We start from the raw sequence: 27,014 nt of genomic DNA, 5'->3' as shown, positions 1-27,014 counted from the left end.
TCAAACATACTATACCAATAAAGGGGTAACCCCAAACAGTTGTCAACTAGTAAGTGTATCTCATGACTTTATTCAAAAAGAACTAAGCAGGTTAAACCCAACTAAGAGCACAGGCCCTGATAACATCCCGTCTAAGTTCCTAAAAGATGGTGCTTCTGAACTGTCAATCCCTATTGCTCACATAATAAATCTATCAATCACCACTAATACCGTACCGGAGGGGTTCAAGGAGGCCAGAGTTACTCCTATCTTCAAGAAAAATAGTAGGTCTGATGTAAGCAACTATAGGCCTGTTAGTATACTCAGTATAATATCTAAAATTCTAGAGAGGGCGGTGTATTCTCAAGTAGTTAAGTACCTTAATGACAACAACATTCTCCATAGCTATCAATCGGGCTTTAGAAGATCCTACTCAACCGACACCTCCCTTATTAATCTGATGGATTACCTGAGAACTGAAATGTCAAAGGGGAACCTCATAGGTATGGTAACCTTAGACTTGCAAAAGGCCTTCGATACTGTCAATCACAATATATTATGTAATAAACTTCAAGCTATCGGTATAGGTTCTGTAGACTGGTTTAAGTCCTACCTTAGCAACAGGAGACAAATAGTCAAAATCAACAAAACAGAATCAGAACCCCTGCCGATAACATGTGGAGTTCCCCAAGGTAGTATTCTGGGCCCCTTATTATTCTTATGTTATGTCAATGATATGCCTATCAGTGTCAAGTGCAAACTCCTACTGTATGCAGATGACAGTGCTCTGTTAGTGTCAGGTAAAGACCCACAAGATATTGCTAATGTTTTAACACTGGAACTGGAGTCCTGCAGCAAATGGTTAGTAGACAACAAACTATCATTACACCTAGGGAAAACTGAAGCCATTCTCTTTGGCACGAAACATAAACCGAGAAGGGTAAATAATTTTAATGTTCAATGTAATGGGGAGCCCATCACTTTGGTTTCATCAGTAAAATATTTGGGAATCCCCTTTGACCCATGCATGTCAGGAGAATTGATAGGGAACAGTGTAGTAAAGAAAGCGAATGCCAGACTGAAGTTCCTGTATAGACAAGCACAGTGTCTACCTACTGAGGCTCGCAGGACCCTATGTCTAGCCCTTATACAATGCCATATGGATTACGCTTGCTCTTCTTGGTACTCTGCCTTGACAAAAAACTGAAAGATAGACTGCAAATCACCCAGAACAAAATCGTAAGATTCATCCTGGGGTTGGGACCAAGAGAACATGTAGGCCAGGATGAATTACAGCAGTTGGATATGCTGAATGTTGAAGACAGAGTAAAACAACTGAAGCTAAATCATGTTTATAAAATTGCTCACAAACAGTGTCCAGAATATCTTGCTGTCAATTTTGTCAAGGTTGGGAACCAAAGCAATCATAGTACTAGGGGGAGAGAGCACAACTTTGTAGTACCCACAGTCAGTGGCCAGGCTTCAAACACCTTTTAGTGGCCAGGCTTCAAACACCTTTTATTGTACAGCAATAAAGGAATGGAACAGATTGCCCGCACATGTCAAAGCCAGTCATAGCATGAACCAGTTCAAGAAGAGTGCCAAAAGGTGTCTGATGAATGTAGCTACAGAAAGGGAGGGGAATGATTTTCTATTTTTTAGCTAACATACGTGTAAATTTTACCATATTCCTAGTAATGACCCTCGTATTGTAGATATTCTTAATGACCTTGGTGTAGTAGATAGTCTTTTTAGTATGATAATAAGATGTTATCTTCATTGTAGAATAATAAGAAAATATTATAACCTTTATATTATAATAATAAGGTAAAAGGACCCCAATGGAAATAAGTCACTCTGTCTGACTTTTTTGGGTTATCCCAGGTTCTCTACACATATGCTGCTATGTATGATAATTCTATGTAACTGTATTTGTGTATACCTGAATAAACTTACTTACTTACTATGAAGTATTGCGTGTGGTAGGAAGGCTTCAGTATTTATCGACGTGTGAAGGTCGTGCACTGTTATGTTTTGTGCTAACAGACTTACATCTTAGTAGTGGTTTTAATGATATGGGTGAAATATTTTTTAGAAAGCTTGACTTATATTGACTTATATTGTTTTTTCATGGGAGCTCTATAGAGCCCGTAGGTTTAGGTTACCGTTGAATTGATATATATTATAGGGTAATTGATGGATGACATAGGATTAAGTTTTTGTGTTTTCACTGGTTGTGTTGTAAAGTGTATGTAACATATGTATATATTTATACCTTCCTCGAGAAGGTGATATATTTGGGTGTTTAGTAGATATACGTTGTACATGAATCATGTAGAATTGAATTTTATATTATCTCAATACATTGAGTGATACTGAACGTATCATGTTGTTCAATATGGAATAATGAAAGTATTTCATACAATATACAGTTACATATAAAGATTGTTACGTGTCAGGTGGATTGACATGCAAGAAGAGGGGGGGGGGTAGTGTTTTCAGAATGTAAGGTGTACATTCCGTGGCAGGATGTACAATCAGGAATTAGATGTACTTGCCAAGGAGTCTTTAGGTTAGATTGTGTTCCAGACATAATGTCATTACTTTAAGGATTGGAGTGGTCATTGTTTACTGTACAGATTTGTGTCTTTCAGATGTAATATGTTAATTGGAAAGTACATGTACTATGCAGAATTTTTCATCACTGTTTTCACTATGTAATTTGTCGTTTATTTTTATGTACTATGTATGTCTTTTAAATAATAAAAAAAAAAAAGCTACACACAGCAAATCGCTTATACACTGAGAGATGGTTGATTAGTGGGGTTTGAAGCCTATCAACTAAACGAGAGTCCTTAAAGTTGCACATAACCTGTTTATCACCACACAAAAGTATTTTAATTCTTAAAATAGGGATTAGAGTAAAACTCAGAGCATACATATGCTGAGAGGTACACAAGTGTCCGTGTATATATATCCTTGTGGAGATTGTCAGTCAATAGAAAACAAAATTAACAGCTCGGGAACAGATGTCACACATTATCATTATTATAATCAAGGGGGAAGCGCTAAACCCGTAGGTTTATACAGCGCCTGTGGGGGGGGGATGTGGAAGGCATTCAGGCTTAATTCGGGAAACTGGAGCACAGATCCAATTCTCTAGATCAAGAGCCCCTCACCAGCATCAAGGAACCTTCCTTGAGGGGCAGATGCCACACAACTGCCCTGAATGTGCATCATTTGTGTTGCGAGACTGTTGTGCGACCCTTGTAGGTTCAGCGCTTCTTCTTGATTATAATATTAATGTGTTGCGAGAGGTTTATGTCTCAGTGTATTGAGATTGAGTTTACTTTAGACCCTATCTCATGGGCTAAGTATTCTTGAGTGATATTAACCAGTTTACCCTAAGACCGCGGTTAATACATTCTAATAGTCGAAATACGTAAGGCAGGAAGAAGTGAACATACCTGGAGTTTACCTGGAGAGAGTTCCGGGGGTCAACGCCCCCGCGGCCCAGTCTGTGACCAGGCCTCCTTGTGGATCAGAGCCTGATCAACCAGGCTGTTACTGCTGGCTGCACGCAAACCAACGTACGAGCCACAGCACGGCTGGTCAGGAACCGACTTTAGGTGCTTGTCCAGTGCCAGCTTGAAGACTGCCAGGGGTCTGTTGGTAATCCCCCTTATGTATGCTGGGAGGCAGTTGAACAGTCTCGGGGCCCCTGACACTTACTGTATGGTCTCTTAACGTGCTAGTGACACCCCTGCTTTTCATTGGGGGGATGTTGCATCGTCTGCCAAGTCTTCTGCTTTCGTTGTGAGTGATTTTCTTGTGCAAGTTCGGTACTAGTCCCTCTAGGATTTTCCAGGTGTATATAATCATGTATCTCTCCCGCCTGCGTTCCAGGGAATACAGGTTTAGGAACCTCAAGCGCTCCCGGTAATTGAGGTGTTTTATCTCCGTTATGCGCGCCGTGAAGGTTCTCTGTACATTTTCTAGGTCAGCAATTTCACCTGCCTTGAAAGGTGCTGTTAGTGTGCAGTAATATTCCAGCCTAGATAAAACAAGTGACCTGAAGAGTGTCATCATGGGCTTGGCATCCCTAGTTTTGAAGGTTCTCATTATCCATCCTGTCATTTTTCTAGCAGATGCGATTGATTCAATGTTATGGTCCTTGAAGGTGAGATCCTCAGACATGATCACTCCCAGGTCTTTCACGTTGATGTTTCGCTCTATTTTGTGGCCAGAATTTGTTTTGTACTCTGATGAAGATTTAATTTCCTCGTGTTTACCATATCTGAGTAATTGAAATTTCTCATCGTTGAACTTCATATTGTTTTCTGCAGCCCACTGAAAGATTTGGTTGATGTCCGCCTGGAGCTTTGCAGTGTCTGCAATGGAAGACACTGTCATGCATGGTATATACACCAAGAGGCGCATGTCTGTATATAAGGTCGGTCATATTTACACCAAGAGGTGTGTATATCACTGTACATTACGAAAAATCACTCCCTATGAAAGCAAAAGACTCGGCAGGCGATGCAACATTCCCCCAATGAAAAGCAGGGGTGCCACTAGCACGAAAAGAGACAACACAACAAGTGTCAGGGGCCCAAGACTGTTCAACTGCCTCCCAGCATACATAAGGGGGATTACCAATAGACTCCTGGCTGTCTTCAAGAGGGCATTGGACAGGCACCTAAAGTCAGTACCTGATCAGCCGGGCTGTGGTTCGTACGTAGGTTTACGCATGGCCAACAGTAACAACCTGGTTGATCAGACCTTGATCCACCATGAGGCCTAATCACGGACTGGGCCGCGGGGGTACTGACCCCTGAAACCTTCTCCAGGTATACACACATACTAAGTAACGTATTAGTGTACATAAGGCCGTATATACGAGGTCTATATCTGTATATACAATGCAGGAACACCGAGATGTGTACATCGGTGAATTTACATTGAATTTACTTTAATTCCTATTTTAGAGACGATTAACTTGTGGGTGAGAGTTGACATGCTGCTTTAGTGAGCCTCTGGTTCAGTCAATACCCTCAAAACACAACCAAAGCAGTGTGCTATTAAGAGTAGGCTTAATATTTTTTTTTATTGAAAATATTGCACAATACAAAAGGAATAAAGTATAATAAACGAGCCATGTATCGGCTATAGACAAAAAAAAATTCTACATTTTTCTCTAACACAGGTAGCAATACATCAACGTTGTGTCAAAAGTCCCCTAAACACACCTCTCAAAATATGACTCGAGACTGCTATGTACATAAATAAGAAACCTGTGCTGCAACCCAGTTGACGCAATATACTCAGATCACAACATAATTGAGGTTCAGACATGTATGCGCGGAGCCCCAGACCGACATAATGAGATTAGTCACGAGGGAGCATTCACCAAATTCAACTTCAATAACAAAAACATAAGGTGGGACCAAGTAAACCAAGTCCTAACCGATATAAGCTGGGAAGATATACTAAGCAACACAGACCCCAACTTATGCCTAGAACAGATTAACTTGGTGGCACTCGATGTATGCACAAGGCTTATTCCTCTAAGAAAAACGAGGAGTAGATGTAAAATAGAAAGAGACAGGCGCTCCCATTACAGGCGACGGAAAAGAATAACAGAGCGGCTAAAAGAGGTCAATATATCTGAAATGCGTAGGGAGACACTGCTCAGAGAAATAGCAAGCATCGAACTTAAGCTAAAGGAATCTTATAGGAGTCAGGAATCGCGGGAAGAACTAAAAGCCATAAATGAAATCGAAAGAAACCCAAAGTATTTCTTCTCCTATGCCAAATCAAAGTCGAGAACAACTTCCAGTATTGGGCCCCTACTTAAACAAGATGGGTCCTACACAGATGACAGCAAGGAAATGAGTGAGCTACTCAAGTCCCAATATGACTGAGTTTTTAGCAAGCCGCTAACCAGACTGAGAGTCGAAGATCAAAATGAATTTTTTATGAGAGAGCCACAGAATTTGGTTAACACAAGCCTATCCGATGTTATCCTCATGCCAAATGACTTCGAACAGGCGATAAATGACATGCCCATGCACTCTGCCCCAGGGCCAGACTCATGGAACTCCGTGTTCATCAAGAACTGCAAGAAGCCCCTATCACGAGCTTTCACCTTCCTATGGAGATGGAGCATGGACACGGGGGTCGTCCAACAGTTACTAAAAAAACAGACATAGCCCCACTCCACAAAGGGGGCAGTAAAGCAATAGCAAAGAACTACAGACCGATAGCACTAACATCCCATATCATAAAAATCTTTGAAAGGGTCCTAAGAAGCAAGATCACCACCCATCTAGAAACCCATAAATTACACAACCCAGGGCAACATGGGTTTAGAACAGGTCGCTCCTGTCTGTCTCAACAATTGGATCACTACGACAAGGTTCTAGATGCATTAGAAGACAAAAAGAATGCAGATGTAATATATACAGACTTTGCAAAAGCCTTCGACAAGTGTGACCATGGCGTAAAAGCGCACAAAATGCGTGCTAAAGGAATAACAGGAAAAGTCGGTCAATGGATCTATAATTTCCTCACTAACAGAACACAGAGTAGTAGTAGTCAACAGAGTAAAGTCCGAGGCAGCTACGGTGAAAAGCTCTGTTCCACAAGGCACAGTACTCGCTCCCATCTTGTTCCTCATCCTCATATCTGACATAGACAAGGATGTCAGCCACAGCACCATGTCTTCCTTTGCAGATGACACCCGAATCTGCATGACAGTGTCTTCCATTGCAGACACTGCAAGGCTCCAGGCGGACATCAACCAAATCTTTCAGTGGGCTGCAGAAAACAATATGAAGTTCAACGATGAGAAATTTCAATTACTCAGATATGGTAAACATGAGGAAATTAAATCTTCATCAGAGTACAAAATAAATTCTGGCCACAAAATAGAGAGAAACACCAACGTCAAAGACCTGGGAGTGACCATGTCGGAGGATCTCACCTTCAAGGACCATAACATTGTATCAATCGCATCTGCTAGAAAAATGACAGGATGGATAATGAGAACCTTCAAAACTAGGGATGCCAAGCCCATGCTGGAATATTGCTGCATACTAACAGCACCTTTCAAGGCAGGTGAAATTGCTGACCTAGAAAATGTACAGAGAACCTTCACGGCGCGCATAACGGAGATAAAACACCTCAATTACTGGGAGCGCTTGAGGTTCCTGAACCTGTATTCCCTGGAACGCAGGCGGGAGAGATACATGATTATATACACCTGGAAAATCCTAGAGGGACTAGTACCGAACTTGCACACGAAAATCACTCACTACGAAAGCAAAAGACTTGGCAGACGATGCAACATCCCCCCAATGAAAAGCAGGGGTGTCACTAGCACGTTAAGAGACCATATAATAAGTGTCAGGGGCCCGAGACTGTTCAACTGCCTCCCAGCATACATAAGGGGGATTACCAACAGACCCTGGCAGTCTTCAAGCTGGCACTGGACAAGCACCTAAAGTCGGTTCCTGACCAGCCGGGCTGTGGCTCGTACGTTGGTTTGCGTGCAGCCAGCAGTAACAGCCTGGTTGATCAGGCTCTGATCCACCAGGAGGCCTGGTCACAGACTGGGCCGCGGGGGCGTTGACCCCCAGAACTCTCTCCAGGTAAACATCCAGGTAAACGCATCACCCCCCCCCAACTCACACACACATATGAACTATAACCACAGTTCCTGAACTGAAAATTATAACAAACACGCTAGATAACAGGGATATCTTGCTACTCCTACTTACACTTTGGTCACACTTCACAGACACGCATATGCATATATATATATATACATACATCTAGGTTTTTCTCCTTTTTCTAAATAGCTCTTCTTCTTCTTTATTTCTTCTATTGTCCATGGGGAAGTGGAAAAGAATCTTTCCTCCGTAAGCCATGCGTGTCGTATGAGGCGACTAAAATGCCGGGAGCAATGGGCTAGTAACCCCTTCTCCTGTAGACATTTACTAAAAAAGAGAAGAAGAAAAACTTTATAAAACTGGGATGCTTAAATATGCGTGGATGTAGTGCGGATGACAAGAAACAGATGATTGCTGATGTTATGAATGAAAAGAAGTTGGATGTCCTGGCCCTAAGCGAAACAAAGCTGAAGGGTTTAGGGGAGTTTCGGTGGGGGGAAATAAATGGGATTAAATCTGGAGTATCTGAGAGAGTTAGAGCAAAGGAAGGGGTAGCAGCAATGTTGAAGGATCAGTTATGGAAGGAGAAAAGAGAATATGAATGTGTAAATTCAAGAATTATGTGGATTAAAGTAAAGGTTGGATGCGAGAAGTGGGTCATAATAAGCGTGTATGCACCTGGAGAAGAGAGGAATGCAGAGGAGAGAGAGAGATTTTGGGAGATGTTAAGTGAATGTATAGGAGCCTTTGAACCAAGTGAGAGAGTAATTGTGGTAGGGGACTTGAATGCTAAAGTAGGAGAAACTTTTAGAGAGGGTGTGGTAGGTAAGTTTGGGGTGCCAGGTGTAAATGATAATGGGAGCCCTTTGATTGAACTTTGTATAGAAAGGGGTTTAGTTATAGGTAATACATATTTTAAGAAAAAGAGGATAAATAAGTATACAAGATATGATGTAGGGCGAAATGACAGTAGTTTGTTGGATTATGTATTGGTAGATAAAAGACTGTTGAGTAGACTTCAGGATGTACATGTTTATAGAGGGGCCACAGATATATCAGATCACTTTCTAGTTGTAGCTACACTGAGAGTAAAAGGTAGATGGGATACAAGGAGAATAGAAGTATCAGGGAAGAGAGAGGTGAAGGTTTATAAACTAAAAGAGGAGGCAGTTAGGGTAAGATATAAACAGCTATTGGAGGATACATGGGCTAATGAGAGCATAGGCAATGGGGTCGAAGAGGTATGGGGTAGGTTTAAAAATGTAGTGTTAGAGTGTTCAGCAGAAGTTTGTGGTTACAGGAAAGTGGGTGCGGGAGGGAAGAGGAGCGATTGGTGGAATGATGATGTAAAGAGAGTAGTAAGGGAGAAAAAGTTAGCATATGAGAAGTTTTTACAAAGTAGAAGTGATGCAAGGAGGGAACAGTATATGGAGAAAAAGAGAGAGGTTAAGAGAGTGGTGAAGCCATGTAAAAAGAGAGCAAATGAGAGAGTGGGTGAGATGTTATCAACAAATTTTGTTGAAAATAAGAAAAAGTTTTGGAGTGAGATTAACAAGTTAAGAAAGCCTAGAGAACAAATGGATTTGTCAGTTAAAAATAGGAGAGGAGAGTTATTAAATGGAGAGTTAGAGGTATTGGGAAGATAGAGGGAATATTTTGAGGAATTGTTAAATGTTGATGAAGATAGGGAAGCTGTGATTTCGTGTATAGGACAAGGAGGAATAACATCTTGTAGGAGTGAGGAAGGGCCAGTTGTGAGTGTGGGGGAAGTTCGTGAGGCAGTAGGTAAAATGAAAGGGGGTAAGGCAGCCAGGATTGATGGAATAAAAATAGAAATGTTAAAAGCAGGTGGGGTATATCCCCACCTGTTTTGGAGTGGTTGGTGCAATTATTTAATAAATGTATGGAAGAGGGTAAGGTACCTAGGGATTAGCAGAGAGCATGCATAGTTCCTTTGTATAAAGGCAAAGGGGATAAAAGAGAGTGCAAAAATTATGGTAAAGTGTATGGTAGAGTTATTATTGAAAGAATTAAGAGTAAGACGGAGAATAGGATAGCAGATGAACAAGGAGGCTTTAGGAAAGGTAGGGGGTGTGTGGACCAGGTGTTTACAGTGAAACATATAAGTGAACAGTATTTAGATAAGGCTAAAGAGGTCTTTGTGGCATTTATGGATTTGGAAAAGGCGTATGACAGGGTGTATAGGGGGGCAATGTGGCAGATGTTTCAAGTGTATGGTGTAGGAGGTAGGTTACTGAAAGCAGTGAAGAGGTTTTACGAGGATAGTGAGGCTCAAGTTAGAGTATGTAGGAAAGAGGGAAATTTTTTCTCAGTAAAAGTAGGCCTTAGACAAGGATGTGTGATGTCACCGTGGTTGTTTAATATATTTATAGATGGGGTTGTAAGAGAAGTAAATGCGAGGGTCTTGGCAAGAGGCGTGGAGTTAAAAGATAAAGAATCACTCACAAAGTGGGAGTTGTCACAGCTGCTCTTTGCTGATGACACTGTGCTCTTGGGAGATTCTGAAGAGAAATTGCAGAGATTGGTGGATGAATTTGGTAGGGTGTGCAAAAGAAGAAAATTAAAGGTGAATACAGGAAAGAGTAAGGTTATGAGGATAACAAAAAGATTAGGTGATGAAAGATTGAATATCAGATTGGAGGGAGAGAGTATGGAGGAGGTGAATGTATTCAGATATTTGGGAGTGGACGTGTCAGCGGATGGGTCTATGAAGGATGAGGTGAATCATAGAATTGATGAGGGGAAAAGAGTGAGTGGTGCACTTAGGAGTCTGTGGAAACAAAGAACTTTGTCCTTGGAGGCAAAGAGGGGAATGTATGAGAGTATAGTTTTACCAACACTCTTATATGGGTGTGAAGCATGGGTGATGAATGTTGCAGTGAGGAGAAGGCTGGAGGCAGTGGAGATGTCATGTCTGAGGGCAATGTGTGGTGTGAATATAATGCAGAGAATTCGTAGTTTGGAAGTTAGGAGGAGGTGCGGGATTACCAAAACTGTTGTCCAGAGGGCTGAGGAAGGGTTGTTGAGGTGGTTCGGACATGTAGAGAGAATGGAGCGAAACAGAATGACTTCAAGAGTGTATCAGTCTGTAGTGGAAGGAAGGCGGGGTAGGGGTCGGCCTAGGAAAGGTTGGAGGGAGGGGGTAAAGGAGGTTTTGTGTGCGAGGGGCTTGAACTTCCAACAGGCATGCATGAGCGTGTTTGATAGGAGTGAATGGAGACAAATGGCTTTTAATACTTGACGTGCTGTTGGAGTGTGAGCAAAGTAACATTTATGAAGGGGTTCAGGGAAACCGGCAGGCCGGACTTGAGTCCTGGAGATGGGAAGTACAGTGCCTGCACTCTGAAGGAGGGGTGTTAATGTTGCAGTTTAAAAACTGTAGTGTAAAGCACCCTTCTGGCAAGACAGTGATGGAGTGAATGATGGTGAAAGTTTTTCTTTTTCGGGCCACCCTGCCTTGGTGGGAATCGGTCAGTGTGATAATAAAAAAAATAATAATAATTTAGGAAATCCCTGACGCTACACGTCCCCTGTGGAAAGAGTATTTCCTCCATCGATGGTACATGGTCACTAAATACACAATACCTGAAAATAACTGAACACAATATAACGCTTCCATTCCGTATACACCTGTGCACAACTACCAATGAATTGGTATGATCGTGTGTAACCTATACAGTGCACACTTCATTGTTTCCCCCCCCCCCCCCTAATTATTTGCCGCGCCAACATGGCGGCATGTAACCCAACTTAACCTTAAATGACTAAGCCAAAATAGACATTACAAACACATTGGTGAAACAATCTCACGAAGACACAGTACATTAATTAACAAATATGACCATAAGGTAAACCTGACCTAGTAATACACAGTATCTCCTCAGCCAGGTGGATATACAAACACTGGATTAATGTTACATTGAACATCTCGGCTTGAAGTTTCACTAATCCCAAAAACAACTTTCATCATAATGGATTACCTGTGAACTCTATCTTAACAACATGATAATAAATCTAATTTGAATAAGTCATCACATCCAACAGAATCCGCCTTAACGTAATCAGATGTAAGACAGTGAGAGTACTTCTCGTTATAACAGTTCCGTGTCCCACTTGTATGCGGTCTCATCTTTCTACATACAATATGCTTCTTATCTACACGTGTGAGACAGTACAACCACACTGGTTAATCAACTGTCCGTCGCTTCCATCACAATATACTGTACCTACGCCTCACTCTGCACAGTGGTAGAGGCAAAGACCCCTCCGCTTGTACCTTATCCATCATTCACTCCTACCTTGAAGGTACAAGAGGACTGTATTAATGGTGTACAGTCCGAGACACATAAGAAACTGGACATCTCCATAGGTACATGCACCTACGTTCCATACATTATTCCACTTATGCATCACGCATCCAACACACACGCAAACTTTGCTTTCATCCAAAATCCCAGGGAGGCGACCCTGTTTCCACCCTAGACTTCCCTACCCACAGCATCACTTTCCATTCGTACCCTCCTCCCTCGTACATTACAAGTCTAATAAAACCCCTAATGTAAGTTCCCTGTATCCCTCTGAAAAATCCCTCTTCCACCTCCTCCCATAGATTTCCCTATTTCTACATACTGTTTTATAGAACGTTACGCTAACACCCTCCTCTTCACCTCACTTACCTGTTTCCCCCACAATCCCCACGATATATGTAATCCACTATTTTGTACCTGACAGCCCTGATGACACTCTCTTCCCCCCCCCCCCCGTCCAGACTTAATGCTCTGGGTACAGAAAGTCCTTTACATCAATCCTATGTATCACCCTACTTAACCACCCTGTTACACTCCTCATTCCTTCACAAAAATGTACTACATGAAACGCCGACTCCTCCCCACCACATACCCCATGCCTCCCCTCAACCACTCGTCTATCCTGTAGAACAACACCCGACGGGAAAATGCCGTGCAGAAAACAATACATTATGTCATGAGCACGAGGTTGAAACCTCATCCTACTTAACCTATCCCATATACTTCCCCATGTATACATGGGGAAAATTCCCTCTACGGGCACTACAACCCTCCCCACTAACAGTCTACACATCCCACCTATTTTGACCTTCCCCGGCTCTCGAGCACATGCCATAGCCCTCAAAACGGTTTCACACTCACGCAACTCAACTCCTGTATACATTCGTTTCAATCTGTCATGGATCCTGGCCAAAACCCCCCCACCCACACCTTCCCTCATCACCTCCCTTTTAATGAAGACACATTTGACCCTCCGCTTTAAGTCCAACAATCCCAACCCCCCAATGCACAGGTAACATTACCACGTCCCGTTTAAGCCAATCACAGCCCGAACCCCACAAGAATTGAAAAACCCTCCTAAGTATGTCCGCTATCACCATCCCAGTTAATGGGAACACAGCTGCCATGTGAGATACTTTGCTATACAATAAGACATTAATAACAATGGCATGCTCCACAAGGGTCAAATGATAAGGCCGCAATGCTCTCAATCATCCCTGAATCCTGTCTACCAACCTAATCGAGTTTTCCACGTGTGCCACAGTCATATCGTCTGCATAGATAAGACCACAAATTTTTAACAAATTCACCCTCCTCCTCACGACTGCACTACCCCACTCAACCCTCCCTGCCCAAGCTCCTAACCCCATGACCATGGACTTTTCTGAATTCACTCTCATACCAACTGCCCCTGCGAACATTTGTACTACCCCATCTAAAGTATCCATTGACATCCCCTCCCGAACCAGAACAGTAGTATCATCTACATACCCTATTAAGACTGGCCAAACCCTCCCAACTCCACTCCCTTCTCCCCCTCTATTACACATACACTGCTCGACCATTCTATAAAAGGGGTCTTGTATGCACGCAAACAATTGTTGTGACAGGACGCCCCTGTCTAAGTCCCCTACCCATTGCAATCTTCCCACCCAATCTTCCATTAATTTGAACCCTCACCATTGCACCTCGATACAATGCCTCTACACATCCCACTATTTCTTCCCTAAATCCCTGTCTCCTGAGGATGGCTCTCAATGCTTCTGTTCCACCCTATCATATGCTCCTTGCCAATCTAGCACCATCAAACCTACCCCCCTCCCCCTCCCTTTTGCTTCCACGAAATCCCTAAGTAACCCATGCCCCACCACCATAGACCGCCCTGGCAAACCAGACTGAGTCTTCGATACTACCCGCCCCACTGTGCACTTAAACCTATTCCCTAAAATTTTGGCAAACAATTTATAGTCCGCACATAACGAGATTGCCTGGTAATCCCTAAGCGTATGCTGCCCCTTACCCTTCGGTACCAAGACTACGACAGCTGTTGCCTGCTTCTCTCCTAACTCACCCCTCTCCTTCATTAAATTTAATAACTTAACCAAAAACCCCCTCATTAGCTCTCAATGCTGTTGATAAAACTCTGCTGGGAGTCCATCAATTCCTGGCACTTTGCCCTTTCTCATTTCACTTAAAGCCCTCCATAATTCCCCCTCAGTTATTTCCCCTCCCAATGCTTCCCTATCACTGTTTCCCAACTGACATATCACACTCCCACACACCTGTTCTAAAACCCCAGCCCCTACCCCTTCCCGTTGCCAATACTTTTCATACCACTTATCCGCAAACGCCCCCATTCCTGCTGTAGCTTGTATGACCTGCCCCTCCCTATACCCCCCCATCGACTCATGAACCTCCAACCATGGAATAGCCATTGCCGGCTGTCGTTGTTTTTCCCTATGCAATGTGCAGGACGAAGGCCTATCATCCCATAACACCTCTTCCACCCCGCCATTAACCTCACCGTTTGGAACCTCTCATTCTGTATCTTGCGCAGCCTCCCCTTAATTGCCATAATGTCATCCATAGGCTAAGTGCCCACCACTGCCCCCCTCGGTGGCCTGGTGGCTAAAGCTCCCGCTTCACACACGGAGGGCCCGGGTTCGATTCCCGGCGGGTGGAAACATTTCGACACGTTTCCTTACACCTGTTGTCCTGTTCACCTAGCAGCAAATAGGTACCTGGGTGTTAGTCGACTGGTGTGGGTCGCATCCTGGGGGACAAGATTAAGGACCCCAATGGAAATAAGTTAGACAGTCCTCGATGATGCACTGACTTTCTTGGGTTATCCTGGGTGGCTAACCCTCCGGGGTTAAAAATCCGAACGAAATCTTATCTTATCTTATCTTAACCCTTAACCTGTCCTCCAAATAGTTGGCAAGCCCATGTTTTAAAGAACTGATTCGTTTCCCTTCTCTTATGTAATATTGCTTAATCCGTTCTTTAGCCACACCATCCCAGCACGTCACCACATCCTCCACCTCATTTGCCTCCTCACTTAACCCTTCCCACAGCATTGCAAATCCCTCCAACCCCTCCTCGTCTCCTAACACACTCGTATTTAACTTCCAGTATTCCCTAGAGATACCTGCTAGCGACTCCCACCCTACCTCTGCCACTACCGCCTGATGATCTGTTGTGCAGAAAAATGTCAACCAGACCCCTTGAGATATATACAACCTATCTAACCTAGCCGCATAACCCCTCCTTACGAAAGTGTGCTCTACCTCCCATGCTCCCCCTCCAACCGCATCCCTCAATTGAATATCCTTCAAGAGATCTCGTAAGGCTGCCAACACGTGCCCCACCCCTTTTGGTTCCACGTCAGCCCTCCTAATAACGCAGTTCCAGTCCCCACCAACGATGGCCACTGCAGGTAAACCACGTAAGAAAACTAGTTCTTCACATACAAAATCCCTCTTTACTTTCACATCGTTTTCCGCTGGTGCATACACACTTACAAAGGATACCCTCTGCTCCATCCACCACCCATCCACAGGCAACACTTTTCCCCCACCTCCCCCCTCGCTTCTTAACAACACAAATGGGCTCACCTCCCTGATCATGATACACCACCTTTCAGAGTGCAGATGGCAGAGTCACCACCTGAAAACCCGCTACCTCCAGCACTCTCCCCTCCTTGAAATTATGCTCCTGAAGAAACACTACATATACTCTATATTTGAGCAGGAGCATTCTAAACCAGTCCCTCTTTACACTATTACACAGTCCATTCACATTCACAGTTATACACCTGAGGCCAGTTTATAATTTCCACCCCCTGCCTCTTCTCTCCATTCTTCCCAGGTCCTCCTGCACCTGGGTTTCCACAGGTCTTCACACCACCTTCCCCCCCTTGTCTTGGCTACCACGACAATATTCATCCATCCTCCCAGGTCTTTGCGCCGGCATCAGGACATCATCAGAGTCTGACGCTGTTGCTCTCTTCCTCGTGATAACCTCTTGCTCCATGTTATTGTCTAAGGAGGCCACACGATGGACCTCAACCTCCACCGTGCTTCGTTCCATGAAACGCGGCGATGTTTCTCCCACACTGCTTGCCACATCTTCCTTGCTATGTTTTTGTATGGCACATTCCTCCGCTGGCAACACGTTGTCTCGCACCCGTGCGAGTACATCTTCCTCTACAAGCAGTGACAAAGTCCTCAACACCTCCTCAAGCTCTTCCTCAATCGCTGTTATCTCCTCCTGCACACGCACTTCTGCACTCATCTCCTTCAAATTGATGGTTTCTGGTAAGTCACAGCTTACCTCACACACACCAGGCTTCTTGAGGGGCTCCTCCACCACCTCACTCCATAAGCGACCACGCTCTTGCTTGTGCATGGGGCTCGTAGCAACAGCGTCCACACTTGTAACAGGTGCTTCATCTGACCATGCAGGCGCCCTCCGCTGCTTCACACAAACTGCCGCCATATGATCATACGCCCCACATAACCTGCACATACGTCTCTGTCCAGCTTACGATATGAGAACCTGCATTCTAAAGTCCTCCAGTACGACATAAGACGGTATGGGATGTCTTAGAGTCATCTTCAGGGTAAATGTCCCCTCTAGACAGCCCATATATACACCTGCTGCCCACTTGCCTTGCTGTGCCAGATGTATGGTTCCATACGCATCAAAAATACTCATGTCAGCCTCATCTGCCTTGAATGGTATGTTACAAAGCTTGACCCACGCAAAGTGGCGGGATATGTCCATCAAATGCACCTTCACAGCTGGAGTAGCATCAGTACTCACGTCTTGAAATCTACGCACCAATGACTTGTACACAGACGTGGAATTCAGTTTAACAAAGATCCTATATGCTCCATTCAGGGATACACCATACATCTCGTCCTGGATGCCATACGTCTCCCTAATGATGGTCGGGAGTAATACCTGCGCAGATGTGGGTGAAATTGCCCCACGAAGCAGCTCTATACCGATGGTGTTGATTCGACGCCTCACACTCAGCGCCATGTTGGTACTCAATATTAATATCAGTGTTATTATGAAGGCTTAATATTAGTGTATATGTGTAATACAGCCTTATCAACCCTCGTGTAGTGAATATTGAAATTTAAATATATACAATACCAGCTAACTAGTCGAAATAATAAGTGACATTGACAGCGGCCTGATAGGTTGCGATAGGAGTTACCTGGAGAGAGTTCCGGGGGTCAACGCCCCCGCGGCCCGGTCTGTGACCAGGCCTCCTGGTGGATCAGAGCCTGATCAACCAGGCTGTTGCTGCTGGCTGCACGCAAACCAACGTACGAGCCACAGCCCAGCTGATCAGGAACTGACTTTAGGTGCTTGTCCAGTGCCAGCTTGAAGACTGCCAGGGGTCTGTTGATAATCCCCCTTATGTGTGCTGGGAGGCAGTTGAACAGTCTCGGGCCCCTGACACTTATTGTATGGTCTCTTAACGTGCTAGTGACACCCCTGCTTTTCATTGGGGGGATGGTGCATCGTCTGCCAAGTCTTTTGCTTTCGTAGTGAGTGATTTTCATGTGCAAGTTCGGTACTAGTCCCTCTAGGATTTTCCAGGTGTATATAATCATGTATCTCTCCCTCCTGCATTCCAGGGAATACAGGTTTAGGAACCTCAAGCGCTCCCAGTAATTGAGGTGTTTTATCTCCGTTATGCGCGCCGTGAAAGTTCTCTGTACATTTTCTAGGTCGGCAATTTCACCTGCCTTGAAAGGTGCTGTTAGTGTGCAGCAATATTCCAGCCTAGATAGAACAAGTGACCTGAAGAGTGCCATCATGGGCTTGGCCTCCCTAGTTTTGAAGGTTCTCATTATCCATCCTGTCATTTTTCTAGCAGATGCGATTGATACAATGTTATGGTCCTTGAAGGTGAGATCCTCCGACATGATCACTCCCAGGTCTTTGACGTTGGTGTTTCGCTCTATTTTGTGGCCAGAATTTGTTTTGTACTCTGATGAAGATTTAATTTCCTCATGTTTACCATATCTGAGTAATTGAAATTTCTCATCGTTGAACTTCATATTGTTTTCTGCAGCCCACTGAAAGATTCTGTTGATGTCCGCCTGGAGCTTTGCAGTGTCTGCAATGGAAGACACTGTCATGCAGATTCGGGTGTCATCTGCAAAGGAAGACACGGTGCTGTGGCTGACATCCTTGTCTATGTCGGATATGAGGATGAGGAACAAGATGGGAGCGAGTACTGTGCCTTGTGGAACAGAGCTTTTCACCGTAGCTGCCTCGGACTTTACTCTGTTGACGATTACTCTCTGTGTTCTGTTAGTGAGGAAATTATAGATCCATCGACCGACTTTTCCTGTTATTCCTTTAGCACGCATTTTGTGCGCTATTACGCCATGGTCACACTTGTCGAAGGCTTTTGCAAAGTCTGTATATATTACATCTGCATTCTTTTTGTCTTCTAGTGCATTTAGGACCTTGTCGTAGTGATCCAATAGTTGAGACAGACAGGAGCGACCTGTTCTAAACCCATGTTGCCCTGGGTTGTGTAACTGATGGGTTTCTAGATGGGTGGTGATCTTGCTTCTTAGGACCCTTTCAAAGATTTTTATGATATGGGATGTTAGTGCTATTGGTCTGTAGTTCTTTGCTGTTGCTTTACTGCCCCCTTTGTGGAGTGGGGCTATGTCTGTTGTTTTTAGTAACTGAGGGACGACCCCCGTGTCCATGCTCCCTCTCCATAGGATGGAAAAGGCTCGTGATAGGGGCTTCTTGCAGTTCTTGATGAACACAGAGTTCCATGAGTCTGGCCCTGGGGCAGAGTGCATGGGCATGTCATTTATCGCCTGTTCGAAGTCATTTGGCGTCAGGATAACATCGGATAGGCTTGTGTTAATCAAATTTTGTGGCTCTCTCATAAAAAATTAATTTTGATCTTCGACTCTCAGTCTGGTTAGCGGCTTGCTAAAAACTGAGTCATATTGGGACTTGAGTAGCTCACTCATTTCCTTGCTGTCATCTGTGTAGGACCCATCTTGTTTAAGTAGGGGCCCAATATAGGTAAGTCCTAAGGTTATAATTCAATTTCATTTAGATTATGCTGCTCACTAATTGCTATGGAAAGGGTTCAATGAATGACGAAGTTTATCCCTTGTGTCATAAACCTTTCCACTGAATTTGAACTCTCTGGAAATAAATAGAATTAGGGAAGATATGACCGAAATGTTCAAATGAAAAAATAAGAATGAATAACGGCGTTATATATAGCTTGTGCCGTCAGTACCTTCCGGCAATACCTTGGATGAGACACTCATGGATGTTATCCTCTGAAGTCTTGTAATCTTGGGTTGGTCAACACGTGAATTCCCCAAACTTCCCACTACCCCACTCTCCACACCTTGTTGCTTCAAGCCTAGCAACTGTGTGTGTGAGTCATGTAGGCTATTCACCTATACACTAAAATCAAGACTAATCACATATAATATAGAGATTTAAATAATTACTTAGCACATATATCCTGAGAGAGAGATATACACCTATTGGTGTTTATACACAGTATCTCAATAAATGATATACACACTTCTCAGATTATATAACCTAACTTAATCTCACCTAACCTAACTAAACCTTGTGTGATAAATGGATTTGAAAACCGACAAGTTGAGACACTTATGCAACATATGTGAATCTTTATTAAGGAAGTGTTTTGCCACAGAGGCTTACCCATTTCTACTTTGTATTGGACTGATGAAGCCACTGTGTGGCGAAACGTTTCCTGAATAAAGATTTCCATATGCTGGAAATAAATGGTATAAAATACCGACACAATGGCAATATAAACACAAATGCAGTATAATGTGATCCTTTATTGACTACGTTTCGCCCACACAGTGACTTGAAAAAGCCCACTGTGTGGGCGAAACGTAGTCAATAAAGGATCACATTATACTGCATTTGTGTTTATATTTCCATTACCATATGCTGCACGAGTGTCTCGATCTTTAACTTAACCTCACCTAACCTAGCTATGTATTGTAAACAATACGTGAAGAAATGACATAGTTGCTAAGCCCTCCAGCCAGCCTATCTAGCTGCTTCCCTGCCTGTCTGCTGACATCCTGCCTTCCCTGCCAGCCATCATGCCTGACTGTCTGCCTAACCTGCCAGTCATCATGCCTGGCTGTCTGCCTGCTCTGCCGGTCATCATGCCTGGCTGATGCCTGACCTGCCATCCATCATGCCTGTTAGCCTGGACAATCCTTACCACGGGCGGGAATAGAACCCGCGATCAGAGAGTCTCAAAACTCCAGACCGTCGCGTTAGCCACTGGGCCACTGGGCTCGGGTTATGCTGGTTGTGCTGGGCCATGAAATTTGTAATCTGCCGTCTCATCACTCTTTCGAAGATTTTTATTGTGAAAAGTTAGGGCTACTGGTCTGTAGTTTTTAGCTAGTGCTCTACTACCTCCTTTATGCAAATGAGCTATCTCTGCACTCTTGAAGGCCTCCGGTATTTCACCTAGAGCTAAGCTTTCTCCAAAGAATACTGAGGGCTCGTGCTAGTGGTTGTGAGTTAGACCGGCCTGTCATGGGCCAGTAGGCCTGCAACAGTTAATTCGTTCTTTTGATCTTGTTCTGTAAGCTATATCTGTACTGCCTCTGAGCAGTATAGGGATAAATCTCACTACACTTGCTGTTCAACTAGCAGTCATAAAATAATCTAAAAGTTTCTCTCGTAACAATCACGGACTCACGCACAGTCACTTCAATTAGTGGCAGCTTTAACTTCTTGGAGGTCATTTGGTAGGTTGGTTAGTTGATGGAGTATAACTGGTGGCCTGGTGGCTAAAGCTCCCGCTTCACACACGGAGGGCCCGGGTTCGATTCCCGGCGGGTGGAAACATTTCGACACGTTTCCTTACACCTGTTGTCCTGTTCACCTAGCAGCAAATAGGTACCTGGGTGTTAGTCGACTGGTGTGGGTCGCATCCTGGGGGGCAGTTAGTCCTCGATGACGCACTGGCTTTCTTGGGTTATCCTGGGTGGCTAACCCTCCGGGGTTAAAAATCCGAACGAAATCTTATCTTATCTTCACCACTGTCAGTCCTGGTTAACAAATATAGTACAATCAAACCCTTACCGAATGTGAAACAAAAACGATTAGAAATATTACACAGGACTTAATTGACGACTTTACAAGGCTTGACATAATGCTTTAATCTTTTTTATCTCGGACACAAAACCACAGAGTAGCATTAACCAAATAACAAGATAATGTACTAATATAGTGTAATCTTAACTATGCTCAGGTGTCCAGGTACATATCTGTTTGTTAATGATGTAAATACTGATAAAACAATATTATATACCAAGGACACCAATGGAAATAAGCCTGACTTTTTTAGGGCTTATCCTAGATAATATATACATATTACTGGGAATGATAACTGTACTCATGTACGTGAATCAACTTACTTACCATGTTGGGATCCTCTCCAAGATACGATACTACGTGCCGCAAAATGCCCTTCTCACACTATACCACTCACTTATTTATCCATACCTCACCTATACTATTTGTGTTTGGGGATCAACTGCAGCAACACACCTAAAGCCAATAATAACCCAACAAAAAGCTGCAGTAAGAATAATCACTAAATCCCATCCCTGGCAACACACCCCCCCCACTCTTCATAGATCTAAACTTACTCCCAGTTCAGTACATCCACACTTACTACTGTGCAATCTATATCTACAGGGCCTTAAACTCTAATATCAACCTTGACCTAAAACGCTTTCTTGGTAGTTGTGACAGAACCCACAGGCATAACACCAGACACAAACATCTCTACGACATTCCCCGTGTCCGACTAAACCTTTACAAAAATTCAATGTATGTCAAAGGCCCTAAAATCTGGAATACCCTACCTGAGAACTCTAGAACTGCAGACACATTCATCACCTTCAAAACTACCATTAGAAAACATCTTATCTCCCTGATACACCCCGTCAACTAACTACACGAATACCACCTGGTGGTTCACACTTACACTCACTCATTTGACCATAAACAGAAATATTAATCTCAGTCTTAAAATAATGAATCCTGTGATACTCCAATACTGAAACTATGTACTGTGCCAAAACAAAAGCATTCACATTGCTAAACTCACAAACTAGTATTTAGTCACTTAGCCATAATACCAACTTACCTCATAATTTGTAATATTTTACAATTAAGAATAAAACTAAGTATGCCCGAAATGCCTAGCCATGCTAAGCGTTCTAGTGGTACACTCTGTAATCACAATTTACTACATGTAAACCAAACAATAACCAAATTTCTGTAAACTCAGCATTGTAATCCTTATAGAGAATAAACTTTGAATTTGAATTTGAATTTGCATTAATAATGTATGTATGGATGAGGCGTCACGAATGTATTACAAAACAGTAGGGATTAAAAGTCGAATGCAATATTGAGAAACAATGTTGCAGGCTTGCCTGCAACCTGAGAGACACAAATAGTGAGTCTACAACAAAAAAATTGTTGGAGACATACCCTTGTGTTGCCATGTCCTCCGTGGGTCTCTGCTGGAGGTGGATGAGGTTGCCACCGCTCTCCTTCCTGCTGGACCCAGAAGGATCCGTCACGATCAAGTTATTGAGGAGAGAACTCATGTTGGAAGTACGTGTGTGCTTGTGCCCAGGGAGAGGAGGGAGCAGAGTGTCTACACCCAACCACTGTGACACACTCACTACTTGCACCATGTGCTGATGCTACCCACCTCTCATACCCTTCACAGTTGCCATACTCTGACAACATCCAAAATAAACGTTTTCTATATTTTTCTTTGTCGAGAGGGTATTTCTTACTGCCCACTGTGGCCGTGTGTGATACTGATCAACACATCTATCCCTGCTGTAACTTTGTTAGTTGATATATATTTAATGGTATTTTCACTGCATTTACCTCACCTGAGACACACCTCCAGTATGCTGGCACCTCATTGGCTGCCTTTTACCCCGTAACTCGATTTACAATGGGGGAAAAAAACTTGATTTTCCTGTTTAGAATCACGTACTTCAAATTCATGATAATGATTTTTTCCTAGCACTTGTACATACTCGATATTTTGAGCAAAAAGCAGTACCACAGGGTGCAATTGTGCATTTAGGGTTCAGCGTCAATATTGCGACGCAGTACGTCATAGTAATAATAATATTAATATATTTATTTACTACAAGTATGTGTACAAGGTATACAGTCCTAGCTGACATCAATGACATACTACTATATAGAAAGCCGCTTGTTATGCTGAGCATCTCGGGCAAATTGGGTCAGTTTTGTCCCAGGATGCGACCCACACCAGTCGACTAACACTCAGTTACCCATTTTACTGATGGGTGAACATGGACAACCGGTGTAAGGAAACACGTCCAATGTTTCCACTCCGTTGTTGATACCAATGGAAATAAGTCACTCTGCCTTTTCTGGGTTATCCTAGGTTCTCTATACGTATTACCTGGAGAGAGTTCCGGGGGTCAACGCCCTCGCGGCCCGGTCTGTGACCAGGCCTCCTGGTGGATCAGAGCCTGATCAACCAGGCTGTTACTGCTGGATGCATGCAATCCAACGTACGAACCACAGCCGGGCTGGTCAGGTACCGACTTTAGGTGCTTGTCCAGTGCCAGCTTGAAGACAGCCAGGGGTCTGTTGGTAATCCCCCTTATGTATGCTGAGAGGAAGTTGAACAGTCTCAGACCCCTGACACTTATTGTGTTGTCTCTTAACGTGCTAGTGACACCCCTGCTTTTCACTGGGGGGATGTTGCATCGTCTGCCGAGTCTTTTGATTTCGTAGTGAGTGATTTTAGTTTTGAAAGTTCTCATTATCCATCCTGTCATTTTTCTAGCAGATGCGATACAATGTTATAGTCCTTGAAGGTGAGATCCTCCGACATGATCACTCCCAAGTCTTTGACGTTAGTTTTTCGCTTTATTTTGTGGCTGGAATTTGTTTTATACTCTAATGAAGTGTTAATTTCCTTATGTTTACCATATCGGAGTAATTGAAATTTCTCATCTATGAACTTCATATTGTTTTCTGCAGCCCATTGAAAGATGTATGTATGATCTATGTAACTGTATTTGTGTATACCTGAATAAACTTACTTATCTAGACATACCGGAAAAATCCAACCGATTCGGAGAAGTCGGAAACCCCACTTACAAAGATTTTTATACAGGTACGCGTGAAATCCCCATGTTTGTGACTCATCTTACGAGGTAGGCTTGTCTCACAGATCAACGTACCACTAATGTCTCCCTTCACTGCCCTTTCTGTCTACCACTACTCCCCTTATTTACTACTACCACTACTCCCCCTATTTACTACTTCCACTACTACTTCCACTACTACTTCCACTACCAGCATTACCTCTACCTCTACCACTATTTTTCCACTTTCTTCCTCTCTCTGTCCCTTCCTTGTCCCCTTCTCCTATATATAATTGCTCCCTCATCTTCGTGTATTATTGTGACTTGTAAATAGTCCAGGTCGGACCGAAACATCGTCATAAGCTGTTCTCTCATGTGTGCGGTTTATTTGTATATTCTTACAGTCACGGTATTATGCCTTTTCCTTCTTCAACAGCCGTGTGCCTTGTTTTTGACTGGGTCCTTCTCTAGAACGGGCCTACAAGAGCCAAATGCTTCAGAGGAATCGTTAGGGTAAACAGGGCGAAAGGTTTGTGGAGAGGCCAGGAAACATGGAGCACAGCTGTAAGTTAAACACAGACGAGCCACAGGGATGTTAGTAGGTAGGTTTTCAACCTCGGGAAGGTCAAGAAGTGAAATGACCTCGACGAGAAAGTGGTGGAAGTAGGCTTCAACCATTTGCTACTTGAGGAACAAGGGAAGTGGGTATAAGGGGACTGTACACAAATAACCTGCACATAGAAAGAAGCTTATGACGACGTTTCGGTTAGACTTGAACCAGTGGTTAGTCACACTAACAGGCGAAGATCAGGAGACTGAACCTCATGTCTCGCCCAGCGAGGGTGTAGAAACCGGATCCCTTTGAGTACGACCTGGAGTCTCCTGCGGTGAACTGTCGATGATGTGCTCAATATTACCTCGCCTAGTGTCAACCACCTCATAACGTCAACATTGACCAAAGGGCAAAAACCAAAACAAAACAAAATAAAATGATCAACAACATTCACAACTTGAAAGATTATAAAAATAAAAACCTACACAAACTAAATATTAATTTTAAAACAATATCTAAGATTCCTTCGACACTAATTAATTTACGATAACTGTGGAAAGTTGGTGGGGTGCGATGGGTTTTGGAAGGTTACCTTGACGCTGGTGAAGAGCTCTTGATGTGAGGAATTAGAGCTACCCTCGCCTTCCCTGGATCAAATCTAATTGCCTATAACCCTTATGACCTTAGTGCTTCTCTAATGAATACAACAACAATAATAATAATAATAATGAAAATATGATATCAGTTCTCATCAGTGTTATCTTGAGTAGAAACGAGTGGCCAAGTCTCCTTACATCTGCTGCCTTTCATCACTTATCAACAACTTGGTATCTGGGTGTTAGCAGACTATTGATAGGGTACCTTTGAAAAGTAACTGAGGTAGGATAAACGTAACTGAGGTAGGATAAAAGTAACTGAGGTAGGATAACAGTAACTGAGGTAGGATCAAAGTAACTGAGGTAGGATAACAGTAACTGAGGTAGGATAAAAGTAACTGAGGTAGGATAACAGTAGCTGAGGTAGGATAAAAGTAACTGAGGTAGGATAAAAGTAACTGAGGTAGGATGACAGTAACTGAGGTAGGATAAAAACTGAGGTAGGATAAGCGTAACTGAGGCAGGATAACAGTAACTGAGGTAGGATAACAGTAACTGAGGTAGGATAACAGTAACTGAGGTAGGATAACAGTAACTTAGGTAGGATAACAGTAACTGAGGTAGGATAACAGTAACTTAGGCAGGGTAACAGTAACTGAGGTAGGATAAAAGTAACTGAGGTAGGATAAAAGTAACTGAGGTAGGATAACAGTAGCTGAGGTAGGATAAAAGTAACTGAGGTAGGATAAAAGTAACTGAGGTAGGATAAAAGTAACTGAGGTAGGATAAAAGTAACTGAGGTAGGATAAAAGTAACTGAGGTAGGATGACAGTAACTGAGGTAGGATAAAAACTGAGGTAGGGTAAGCGTAACTGAGGCAGGATAAACGTAACTGAAGTAGGATAAAAGAAACTGAGGTAGGATAACAGTAACTGAGGTAGGATAACAGTAACTGAGGTAGGATAACAGTAACTGAGGTAAGATAACAGTAACTGAGGTAAGATAACAGTAACTGAGGTAGGATAAAAGTAACTGAGGTAGGGTAACAGTAACTGAGGTAAGGTAACAGTAACTTAGATAGGGTAACAGTAACTGAGGTAGGGTAACAGTAACTGAGATAGGGTAACAGTAACTGAGGTAGGATAACAGTAACTGAGGTAGGATAACAGTAACTGAGGTAAGATAACAGTAACTGAGGTAGGATAACAGTAACTGAGGTAAGATAACAGTAACTGAGGTAGGATAACAGTAACTGAGGTAAGATAACAGTAACTGAGGTAAGATAACAGTAACTGAGGTAAGATAACAGTAACTGAGGTAGGATAACAGTAACTGAGGTAAGATAACAGTAACTGAGGTAAGATAACAGTAACTGAGGTAGGATAACAGTAACTGAGGTAAGATAACAGTAACTGAGGTAGGATAACAGTAACTGAGGTAAGATAGCAGTAACTGAGGTAGGATAACAGTAACTGAGGTAAGATAACAGTAACTGAGGTAGGATAACAGTAACTGAGGTAAGATAACAGTAACTGAGGTAGGATAACAGTAACTGAGGTAAGATAACAGTAACTGAGGTAGGATAACAGTATTAGACGGTTGGTGCCGTATAAACCCTGCTGCCAGACGTCTGGTGTACAAAGGTTCGC

At 43.2% G+C, this 27,014-nt stretch overlaps 2 protein-coding genes across 4 annotated transcripts in view; one reads left to right on the top strand and one right to left on the bottom strand.

Annotated features, from left to right (window-relative positions):
• Window positions 1-22,773, bottom strand: part of LOC128684879 (purine nucleoside phosphorylase) — a 97,311-nt gene extending 74,538 nt beyond the window's left edge. For all 3 annotated transcript variants that reach the window (XM_070100485.1, XM_070100484.1, XM_070100493.1), the window contains exon 1: window positions 22,559-22,773. In XM_070100485.1, the coding sequence (XP_069956586.1) occupies window positions 22,559-22,767 (209 nt within the window). In that variant the 5' untranslated portion in view covers window positions 22,768-22,773. The remainder of the gene's footprint in view (window positions 1-22,558) is intronic.
• mbt (serine/threonine-protein kinase PAK mbt) overlaps window positions 1-27,014 on the top strand; it is a 558,896-nt gene that overhangs the window by 145,964 nt on the left and 385,918 nt on the right. The window lies entirely within an intron of this gene.

Source organism: Cherax quadricarinatus, chromosome 5 (genome assembly GCF_038502225.1).
Source record: "Cherax quadricarinatus isolate ZL_2023a chromosome 5, ASM3850222v1, whole genome shotgun sequence".
Classification (NCBI taxonomy): Eukaryota; Metazoa; Arthropoda; class Malacostraca; order Decapoda; family Parastacidae; genus Cherax; species Cherax quadricarinatus.
This window is presented reverse-complemented; position numbering and strand designations above follow the sequence as displayed.